This window comes from Macadamia integrifolia, chromosome 2 (genome assembly GCF_013358625.1).
Source record: "Macadamia integrifolia cultivar HAES 741 chromosome 2, SCU_Mint_v3, whole genome shotgun sequence".
NCBI classification, from domain to species: domain Eukaryota; kingdom Viridiplantae; phylum Streptophyta; class Magnoliopsida; order Proteales; family Proteaceae; genus Macadamia; species Macadamia integrifolia.
In genome coordinates, this window is record NC_056558.1 from 29,772,403 (window position 1) to 29,784,525 (window position 12,123).

The following is a 12,123-nucleotide window of genomic DNA, read 5'->3' on the forward strand; positions in this document are numbered from 1 at the left end:
AAAGAGGTGGGGATTTGCTTTCTTTTTTTTTTCTTTCTGGGTTTTCTGCATTGATGCTCTGGTTTGTTGCTTGAAGAGAAGAAACATGGGTCTCTTCTCTACTTATTTAAGAATAACAGTTATTTTTATCACATATATCATCTGTTTCTCAGTGTTTGCATATTACAACCCTAGTTCCTTGGCATCCGTTGTTGGCAGATTCATTTACCTTATTCTTAAATTAGGGTTAGGTTTTTATCTGAATGAAATTCCAACATAAGTATCAAATACCCAGTAATGGCAGGAACTATTTTGCGAGTTGGAGTGACCAACATCATACCAGGACCTGGTAGAAACCCAGTGTGTACAATACAGTCTCAGCATGGCACGGCTGATCCCAGCTCATTCATGCCCATTTAGAAGGGTGACCCATTTAGATTAAAAATTTTACTTTTCAGTATGTATCACAATGCAGTTGTAAGGTTTTTATCAAAACTCAAAATATGGGTGTTCAGAGGTTATATGACGGAACAAAGAAAATCTTTATTTGACAACTTGCTGCATCTTGTACATGAAGCATGGACGAGATTAAAATAGTTCCATAATGTACTGCCCATTACAGATTTAGAGAGAGATGAATTTTTTTTTTGGTTTTGTCTTCGTTATTGACTAGTAATGCATTAAGAACTGGATCTTATGTGTTTTCATTTAAAACTGCAGTTTGTATGAATGGTTTGATAGTTTTTTAGCCATGACAAAATATCCCTATTAGAACTGAATTATTAAGTGCATGCCATGGTTGAGCTGAGATGTATTGTTTTTGACCTTTGTTATTAGCACCCACCACTGTTTTTGGGGGGTTTCTAATAACTGTGCTTTATAGACATTCCAAACCTTCTAAAAGTAGAATTAAAGCACCTTGAGAATACATCCAATTAACAAATATAACCTCTAAATGCCAAACCCAAGAAGTATAGTATTATAAGTATAATCTTTCCCCCAAGGAAATTAATTGTATCAATAAAATATCCAGCACTGATGGCAATGTGAGACCTAATAGCAAACCAAATTGGAGCTGAACACCTCCATGAGATAGACATACCAGAGCCAGAACCACTATTGTTACTGGCATGCATAATGTGCCATTTCCTGGCAGCCACTGCTGTTTGCAGGCTTATGAATCATAGTACTTTTGACCATGTTTCACATGTTCAGTACCTTATGGATCATTGTAATTTTGATTTAATATTTGCACATCATTCTCTGTGATTTATTGTATTTTTGATATAATATTTGCCTCTCCTTCTATGTGCAAAACTGATGAATAATGTGAGGGATAATTGAGTTATTTCCTTTTACCTCTTTGAAGTTTGTTATGTATACCCACTATCAAAGTAACTGTTTCAAAGTGTTCCCATGAGATCTACAATAATTTGATTAAATCGTGATAAGTTGTTCTTCAAATGGTAATTTGATATAATGAGGCTTGAAGGGGGTGGATTGATCATGTTTTGAGGAAAGATGGAACATTTCTTATAATGATTGTGACATTTCCCTTATAATGAAATGCATTCTAATTTTGAAATGTAGATTTACGTAGTAATGGATGGAGATGATGATAACGATGAGGCTTATGAGAGGCACAAGAAAGTAATTATATTTGTGGCTAATTTTGTCGTTATAGCAGTGGAATAGTATAAGAAACTTTCCTAAGTAAACAACCTTATCATAATGAGCCTTGCCATGGCTTTGAGACACAGCGAATCGTGGGAGGTACTAGCAAGACATGTCGAGACATGATAAGAATGAGCAGGAAAAGCATTGTATAACTTATGTCATATGATACGAGAGAGTGGTCTTTTGTATGACAGTAATACTGTTCATGTGGAACAACTGGTTATATTTTTGTACACATTTGGTTATATTTTTGTACACATTTGGTCATAATGTTAAAAATCGTGTCCTCTTACATCATTTTAGGCATTATGGTGAAACTATAAGTCGGTATTTCAACGTTGTTTTGGGGTAACCAAATAGTTTTCCAGGAAGAATCACTTTACAGAATCAGGATAACCAAACAATTTTCTAGGAAGAACCATGTCACAGACTCGAGGTAACCAAACAATTTTTTTGTTTCGAAGATTGTTCAATAGAATGTCTCTCAAAGGAATTATGTCCAAATTCGATACATACGCCATTTGATTTACGGAACCAAACACACCCTTAGGGTGTTGTTTTGAAAGGGTAAAAGGATCAAACTACATTATTGAAGGGTAATATGTGGCATTTGTGAATTATTAAAATAACTTAATGGTTTCAACTTAATAGACTGGGGTTATTTGTAAGCCCCACCATAGTCTAGGGAAGGGCTGTGTAATTTTTGAAAACACATGGGGGTTTGTAATAGAGGCAAAGTACAAGGGAGGGGCAAGTAATTTATTCAAAAAATTAAATATACATTATACAACTACTAAAAGAAAACATATAATAATAAATAATTTGATTCAATGTTAAGTTTATATCTATTTCAATAAATAATTTGGAGATAAAGAAGTCCTTTTTGAATAAAAAATTAGAAACCTTAAGAAACCATTTTTAAAAGATTTTGATTTCAATATTTGAAACCATCTGCTAAATGATTCGGTTATGGTTTTACTTAAAACTTCTTGCAATGAACCGAACAAAACCATTTGCACCGAAACCGAACCGATTAACACCCTTACATAAAATCGAAATTCCAAAAATAGCGGCTTGCCCTCTCTTCTCCAACTTGCCTATTTTCTTCCCCAAATCCATCTCCTTCCTCTTCTCCCTCTCCAGGAATCTCCATCCAAATTGAAGAACTGCCCTATTTTCGGTGGGATTTCATTAGAAAAGCTTGTTAGAACCAGCCTTGAAAGTCGTCAAGTATGGAATCTTCGATGGCGGTAGAGATCTAGTAAAAGTGTTCTTTTCTAACGTAATTGAGTTCACCCTTTTCCGGGTGGAAATCCAATCAAGGATTGGGCCCGATAAATGATTTGAATTAACATTTTTTTGAGGTCCGTATAGTGAATGGGATTAGAAGGAATGAGACGTTGTAAACCCATTGTGAGACAGATCAAGCAATTGAAGGTTGTTACAACTTGCCAAGCTAGATAGAATGCTACTTTCAAGCTGATTTTGCCCAAGTGAAGAAGACGTTTAGATTGGTCAACATGCCTAGCTTCGGTGGAATCAAACCTGAGATCTGGTTGGTCTTGAGTTGCAACTGCACAAGATTCGTAGCAGAGGAGAGAACAGAGGGTATCAAATTTCCAATCTCCTATGGCAGTTATGGTTCTTCGTTTTGGGTAAGAAGAAGAAGAAGAAAAAAATGATTCAGGAAAAAATCAGTACTGTGAATCTGTTGTGACTGGCATCCAAGTGCAAAAGTCTGGAAAGATTCCCAAGCAAGAAGGTAAAACTTCCATAGAAATTATTCATGCTAAGGTATAGGGACCCAAGTTACTTAGATTCCCAAGTTCTAATGGAAGAGTTCTAGAGAATGAAAGTCCATAAGGTTTCCAAGCAGTCCAATGGTGGAAGGCAAACTACCAGAAAAGCTATTGTCATCTAGCACAAGTTGTTTGAGAATTTTCAAGTTTGATAGAACTGGCGGCAAAGACCTGGGTCAACCAATTTCATAGGTTGATGCAAGAACCTATGAACCCAGGGAAGAAGAATGCTCGGTGGTCCTCTGATCTCTACGATAGAAGAGTTAGGGTACCTTAGTACATTGGGTTTGTTTGAGTTATATGTGTTTTAAGCAAAAAGGTTAAATAGTCTATTCAAATTGGCACTTAATAGAGATTGATGGTAAGGGGGTCCGGTTCTAATTGTCAGTAATATAAGGGGGGTTTTGTTAATAGTGGCATTCTCCAAGGGGTGGCATTATAAATTTCTATATTTAGGTTCTCTTTGGTTTGATTTCTATTTCTATTTATTTATATTTTTACAAGTGTTTGGTATAATTTATAGCATTTACTTTTATAATAAATTAAAATAAATCACAAATCACAAATTATTTTCAAGCTATTTGTGATTTGTGGCAACAAATCATTTATGTTGATTTTTGCTACCTTAAATGAGCATATGTGCTAAACTACTCAAAATCGAAAGTAAATAGGTAACTTCAGTATGTTTTATACTTTTCCAATAAAAAACCTCAAATCCTATCATCTCTCTCGCTCAAAGTTCAAAGCTAAAGGTGAAAACTGAAACCTATTTTCTCATTATATAATCTATTTTATAAATAGTAACCAAAAGAATACTATTTGTGGATCATAATTTTTTGTCACAAATAATTTCTAAAAAATAGTTAATAAATACAAATAGAAATCATACCAGAGAGAGCCTAAGTAAATTATTATATCTGAACATATATTTGAAATAAAAATATGTTATTAAAATAATATACATGAATATATAATGCGTACACCAATAATATGCATATAATACATATTATAAAAAAAATTAAAACTAAACCAAAATCTCGTGACTCTTGTTCTTCAATTCGTCTAAGTGTCGTTTGATACGCTTTTGGTGTTTTTCTATTCTTTGGGAATATAAATAGAACGAAAATGCCTTTGGCACATGTGATTCATTTTTGTATTCTAGGAAAGTGAACCGTTTGCTTTTTTTTTTTTTTTTTAGAACTTGAAGAACAAGTGGTACAATATTCTCATCTTATTTCCAATATAACACCCCAAAAACCCAGAAATGACAACCCTCTCGCCATTAGTCTCTCGCAAACCTTGTTTTCTTCTGGTTACTCTAGTGTGGAAATTGATCGTAGGTGAGATCGACACTACTCGTAGGTGAGCGTTCAATTCTCTCTCTATGTATTTTTTTTTTCTCAAAAAGGAAACTTTTACTGATACAGACACTTCCGCCTTCCTCGCAGTGAACCCTAACAAGCCTAAGGCGCTACCTCGTCCATTGTAGGTCTCTCTCTCTCCCTCTTACTCTTTCACTCTCTCTCACTCGCTCTCTCATTCTCACTCTCTTTGCCTTGTTTATCACTCATTCTTGCTTTTCCATCTTTTTCTTCTTCGAAGCAGAACCATTATACTACGAAATCATAGGGGGGAAATCATGGTTCATTTCTGAACCGTAGTTGGAAGTAAGGTTTTATGAATTAGAATTTTGGATACAAAGTTCATGATTGATTGAACCAGTTATTCTGTCAGGGATAGAATTCGAGTCCGGGAAAGAGGAAGATAGGAACCTGACCTAGGGTTTGAATCTCGACCTTAAAAAGGGTAATTTACAATGCCACCCCCTGGAGAATGCCAATATTATAGGGACACCCCCTCTTCAAATTGGACTCGGACCCCCTGCCGTCAGTCAATGTTACAGAATGCTTTGAAGTGACGTTTTTGCCCTTATGAGTAAAACATTGATAAATTAGACATTTTCATTATCCCAAAAATACCCCTTTTTAACCTTTAACCTTTAACCATTTCTTTCTTCTTCTCTCCTTGCCTCTTCTCCATACCTGCGACCAAGGGTTCAGACGAGTTCCAGCCGAGATAGAGAGGACAGTTGCCGGCGAATACTTCTCTTTTCATCTCTAGCACTCGTCGCACTTCCCATCGCTGCCGTTCTGTCGGCCGGTGAGAATGTTTGATTTTTTTTTTTTTTTCTCTTTTTTCCCCCATTTTTTTCTCTAGTTCTCTATTGGGCTTTTGTTTGTTCAACGAGACGCCGAAGATAGACCCACGATGGCAGATGTCATTGTTATGCTAGAAAGCGATTCGGGAGATCTTCCTCTACCTACAAAACCTGCATTTGCTCTAGGAAGAGTCATTACCCAAACTGATCAATCTTCCACTATCATTTGTTCTGTAAATGCAATTAATATTCTGATGTCACATTTCGGTGAGAGTAAGGGTGGAGGGTCTGGTTCTACTAATGGGGTGGAGGTTTCCAATATCTGATGCCAAGAATCCTATTGTGAATTTAGCTAAAATGTTTAATTCCAAATGCATTTAGATGTAGTAGGATAGAGAAAGGTCTATGATTGAAGTGCCCACAAATCCTACCCATTGAAGATATATGATTGTGTTTGAGAGCTTTTGTATTCAATTTGGATTACTTGTTTGTCATTCCAAGTTTCAGATCAAATGTTCCAGTCAAATTGTAAATAGAAAATGTAAGTTTGAATAGTTATATTTGAATGAAGGGTCATCAGAGGAAACAATCTCTTAGACAGGAAACTATGGGAGCAATGAAGGTGTTCACATGGCCATAGACCTGTTCAGACCCAATATTTACACATCTTTCTGAAGACGAATCAGAAATCAGGTTTACTGGCTTCATAGACCTGTTCAGAATTAACACAAAACAATTAACATTGGCCATGTTCAATATTAACAGAAAATTAACCCAAAACAAAAATCATATTCACCCAAAACCAAAAGGGACATTATAGACCTGTTCAGAATAAGCAAAAATTTTGCTCTGTTATTCCACCTGGTTTTAATTCCGCTATTCGATTTGGGGATGATCAATAAAGGGGTTAAATGAGAAGAAGAGGCAGGATAACATACCTGTAATTGCCGAAGGGGGTTCACAGCCACCGTCTATCTGAAAGTTCCTATTAATCTTCTTCTCTGATGTTCTTCTCCAACTCAGTAACTCGCGTGATCCTCTTTTATGGATTTAGTTGTGAGTTAGGTTGTCCTCTTCAATTGATTTTGGGAATAATTTCGGTACTCTCTTATTTTTAAGGGCAAAATGGTATTTAAGAAAAATATGAATTGCTGATGTCAGCATTTTTGGTATATTCTGTAATGCCGACTGATGGCGGGGGGTCCGAGTCCAATTTGGTGAAAGAGAGGGGGTGTCCCTCTAATATTGGCATTCTTCAGGGGTGGCGTTGTAAATTACCCTAAATTTTTTTAGTGTGGTCCTTATTTTGTCTATTTAATCCTAGAAAGTTTTGACTTGATTTGAGCTTGTTTGCTATGCCCATAAATTACAAACTCGAATCTAGTCTGTCGACAGGTCAAAAACTGTAACAATGTAATGATGTTAAAATCATACTAAGCATCCTAGTTTCAATCCGACCCCATGAAATATTTCATGAAATCATTCCAAAGAGAGCTGTAGTAATGTTGTGTTGCAATTTGAGCAGGTACTAGTGGGTGGTTTGGGGGCACCCATAAAATCTTTTGTTGAGTTCAGTCAATGTAGACATTTTAATCATCCCTTTCTTAAATTTCTTGCTATCATCTTAAACACTCACTGTTCAATTATTGGCATGGGGGTTTCTTATCTATCAAAAACACTAGTTTCTGTATTTCTATTACTGGGCTTTTGCTCCACATCTTCATTCGCTTCATGGTGTTCATTTACTCTTAGATAAACATTTTCCAACCTTAATTTAAATTTGCATATTTTGGATTCCTTATTACTCATTTTGTAACTATAGTTTATTCCCTTCTAGTAAGCATTGGTCGCAAAAACTAGTTAAAACCCTAATTTATGTATTATAGTAACGCAAATTGCTCAAAAGTTCATTGAAATATAAATAAATTGTATGTTAATATGGGAGTATTTTTTCTTCCTTCTTTTAATAAAAGAATTTAACTTAATTTTTTATTTTTAAATATTTACATGTATTATATTAACGCAAATTGCTCAAAAGTTCCTAGAAAATAAATGAATTGTATGTTAATATTGGCATATTTTTTCTTCCTCTTTTTAATAAAAAAATTTACCTTAACATTTGCTTTTTAAATATTTGCAGTGATTCTGTTGGTGGGGTGAAACCACTGCAAATGAGTACTATGGAAGAGGGGTACAAGCCTCCAGCAGAATTTCAAGTGGATGCCAAGGACCCGCTTATTGACATCTCTTTGACGGATTCAACTGAGCTTTGGCTCATCCAATGGCCGATTAATCAAGTAAAAGTTTCCTTTGTGATTGCATTTATTTTTCTGTGAAGGTTGTTGAAGTCAGTTATGCCTCTTCGTGAATTTCGTATTTACTTGGCATTGATCTCACTCCATTGAATCGTTGGGTGTGTAGCCTCCTGATTACGATGGGCAAGAGTTATCGCTCAAGCTGCATCATGATGGACAGTTTGGAAGTTTTGAGAGTTCCTCTGGTAATTACAGTTCATCTTCAATAGAAAAATGGAAGGAAGAAAAGATTTTTTCAGATTATATTTGTCTATTTATTTTTTAAAAGTAGTAATCTTTGTCTATTTAACATACATGTCTTAGAATTCTTTGATAATTGTAAATCATGGTTTAATGTTATTGAGTCATGGCAGGAAAATCATACAAATTGGTTAGCTTTGCAGCACAAGAACCAGATGCTACAGTTTTCCTATCCTCTCCGTCAGAGTCGAAAGTTGGTAGGCATTTGTGCACTCTTGTTTGTTTATTTATTTTTGGTTGTTTATGTTCATTTATATTTTTTTTTTTGGGAAATGAACGCTTCCTGGTCATGTGGCCCCTGCCCCAGCACGAGGGCCAATGAGGGGGCACACATGGGCATCAAATGGGAGGGTTTTTGGGTTTCACGTCGGGTTGGGGGTGTCATTTCTCTGCCCTCTATGTCTGGGCACAGGGGCAGCACCAGGGAGCTTTCGTTTTCCCATTTATTTTATTCATTCTTCAATGCCTCTTTCTTTCTAATTGGTATCTGTATTTCACATTGGTTTGTTAGAAAAAAACAAAGGAAAGAGATCTGGATATTTATATTGCATTCCGAAATGGATATGCATTCTTCCATGTTATTAGCATCCTAAGGACACCAAAAAATTGCAACTATGTTTTTGTACTAGGGCTTGTCTGTTAATTGGAGTTATTAAGTGTAGCAGTCATGATATTGAAAAGGCTGCCCCTCATCTCCTAATCAACTCCTTTGGGTGCCGTTTTCTATGCCCCAATCAGTGACTAGGTGATGGCTGTCTAGAGTGTTGGAGCCTCCCTGAGGGGATTAGTGTGGAGCAATTGTGATGTAGATCGATTCTTGGGCTTGAATTATAGTCACAAGGTTCCAAGAGGATCCGGCCCATAAGCCAATCGATGGGCATATCCATGGGCCTTTGGCTGACTCAGCCCAATCGGCTCACCCAAAGCCAAATCGTGGATTAGATATCTTGCGTTGCAATCTATGATTTTGATCAAGATATTTCCTTTTTAATTTCAGTCTTTGTTTCCTTTTATGTTAGTCTTTTATTACTTGGTCAGGACAATTGAATTGCTTAGGAAACAAGCCTCACTCTTCCTTGTAATAGGCTTCTAGTTTGTTCCTTTTATATACTTTATTTTTTGTTGTGGAAAGTTGTAGCTAGAAAAGCAAGGGGACTTTAGAGTCTCCCCCACAATTTTTAATGAAGAAAAAATTGTTTGCTTTGTGGAATGAGAACCAATGAGGCTGTGAGATGAGAGACCTCTGGGTATGATAACCTAGGCCGAGTGGCCATATTCTTTTCCCCTTTCCTCTTCTCCAATTGATACTTTTTCTCATTTCTTCTGAGTTTTACTTTCTGATTAACTGAGGCCAACTGAGGCCAACTGAGGCCTCTGTTTGGACTAGTGACCAATTTCAGCCTAGTTTCTGCTGCCATGATTGCTGATCGAAGAAAGTGATCTCCCCCACCTGTGATACTTCTTTTTAAGGTTTCTTGTCGAACCCTTCAAGGCCATTGATCTCCCAGATTCTCCATCAGATTCAGCCCATCTTTGGAGGGCAGAATCACCCATAGGGAACCCCACTCGATTGGGATATTGGCATGTTCTGAGGCCAGGTTCATGAGATATAGAAAATTTCCTATTTTGAGCCTTAAATCAAGATTTGACATAAATTCAGATTGGTCCATCAGGTTTGGGTTGAAATTTTGAGTTGATTCTGTTCCTAAAGGCTTCCATTTGATGGTAAACTCTGCCTCTTTATTCCACTATTGATATGGTTCTTGAATGTGGCTTGTTTTCAAGTTTCTAGAACCCTATTTCTTGCCTAAGATAAGGATCTACAGCTGCTGTTTATTGTTTTCTTTGCCTGTGGGTAGTCATTATTATTGTTAGACATTGTTGGGGGTTATAAGGGGCTGATGTAGCCCATTGTTTCCTATTGTTGTCTTGTTGAGTCAACTACAACAACCATAACCTTATTCCAACTAAATGGGGTTGGCTGCATGGATCCAATAGAAGCAAATAGTAATAGAAGAAGAGGCAGTAGAAGGTAGTAAAGAAAATTGAAGAGGTTAGGTTGTTGAGTCTTAGCTTTAAGATGCATGTTTTTCTTCAAGTATGATGCACATATTACCTTTGGCTTTGACTGTAGATATCATAATTTGTTTATTTCTTACGTTTTATTTATTAATTATTCAGTTATGAAAAAGGGGGTGCTAATGTTGTGTACTTCTTAGTGATGTGAAATAGGAGATGATAGTAGTGTCTGCATTAATTGTGTAATAAGTATGACAGATAAAGGAAATTGACTTCCTGCTCTTCTTGCTGACATCATTCTTTCTGAGGAGAGTAGTGGAGGGGGTTGATTATACCTTATGTATCTAGGAGACCAACAAGTGGATTTCCTAATCCCCATGGTTCAAGACCTCGGCGAGATCTCGCTGAGATCTCATTTTTTTAATTTAGCAAGACGAGATTACAGGCGAGGTGTAAAAACGACAAGATCTTGCCAAATCTCGCCAAGATCTCGATGCTCTTGTTGCTTTTTTGAAGAAAAAACACTAAAGAGCAAGAATTTTGGTGCTTTTGCTTGAGGATCTCCATTCCTACACTCATTGAAGCTTAAAGAGAAGGGAATATTACCTCTGCATCCACATTTGGAGTTACTTTTCTTCTCAAGAACCATTTAAAATTAAAAATAAAAATCTTCTCAAACCCATTTTTCCATTTAAACATCATCAACACTGGTTGGTTTGCATTTTTTTTTTTTTTTTTTTTGTAATATGTGATGCATATCATTGATCTATGGATTTAAGGAGGGAAATAAACTCTTTTGTTTTTATTTTTTTTATATTTAAATAAATGATGCATACTGACCTTGTGTTATGTAGCTTATCTTATGTTATTTCAAATTTTCAATGAATGCTAATGTGACTCATCAGTCATCAGTGTTAATTGGTAATCAATTAAGTAATTATCCATGATGTCTTTTAAATTCTTATGATTATGGTGTCATGTGTTGATTGTGGAATGTGGATTGTGGAACAGAGCATACTAGCCTAGGGTTCGAAGAGTCGGAGACTATTTACATAGGGTACGAAGTCAAAGTACCATTTTAAGTTTGATTTAAAAAAAAAAAATTGATGTTTCCATTGTGTTTAGAAGTTCTAAAATAGGGTAAATACCTAGTTTCAAAGACTACAAAGACCATATAGCCACTGAGATCAACCATCGAGTTGACCGCGAAAAAATACATGATCTTGCTTGCCAGATCTCTTTTTTTTGGATTAGCGAGATCGGGGTCGAGAGCGAGATCTTAAACCTTACGAATCCCTACTCTTTAAGTTTTCTTACTCCAGGAAAGCTCAGCCTGCATTTGAGTTTGGTTTTCTCAAAAGGTGGCTCATTTTTTTAATTTGGCCTCAACTATTTTCATAGTAGGTGGTAGGGGTGTCAATTCCATGCCCAACTAAGCACGAAACTGGCTTGACCCGTTACATAAGTGTGCCGCATTCAAGCCTGACTTGATTATAAATGGTATTCCCAGTGCAAGGGTGCAACCTGACAAGTGCCTGATTGAGACTGACCAATTAATAGCCCGACTCAACCCGACACGTTTAAAGCTCGTTCAGAGCCCATTTACTGAGCCCGACACATTTAAGCTCGTTTATAACCCTATAAGAGACTGTTTGGAGATAAAGTATCATTAGCTTGTTTAGCCCAATTAAAGACCAGTACCTGATCGACAGTTTATAAATGGGACCATCAACCATGCCTAGCCTATGAGGCCCAATTACTTAAACGGGCTGGTCACAGTGTGAGGTTCTAAAGTTGGGGAGCTCAATTAGGCTCGATTGAAACTGGCCTGGCCCATTCGATTGACACCCCTAGTAGGTGGAAGGATCGTGGAGGTCTAAGAGATGTTACCTTCATTTCACATTAGTTTTAAGGGACATTGGAGGTCCTATTTGTC

The 12,123-nt window shown here is 36.4% G+C and overlaps 1 protein-coding gene across 3 annotated transcripts in view; it reads left to right on the forward strand.

The window, feature by feature from the left end:
- The window catches only part of LOC122092555 (mediator-associated protein 2-like), a 15,620-nt gene that overhangs the window by 545 nt on the left and 2,952 nt on the right, over nt 1-12,123 (forward strand). For 2 of the 3 annotated variants that reach the window (XM_042662825.1, XM_042662827.1), the window contains exons 2-4: nt 7,754-7,910; nt 8,035-8,113; nt 8,282-8,365. In XM_042662825.1, the coding sequence (XP_042518759.1) occupies nt 7,785-7,910; nt 8,035-8,113; nt 8,282-8,365 (289 nt within the window). In that variant the 5' untranslated portion in view covers nt 7,754-7,784. Of the gene's footprint in view, nt 1-7,750; nt 7,911-8,034; nt 8,114-8,281; nt 8,366-12,123 lie in introns of all 3 variants that reach the window. The other variant, XM_042662826.1, reaches the window with a different exon arrangement.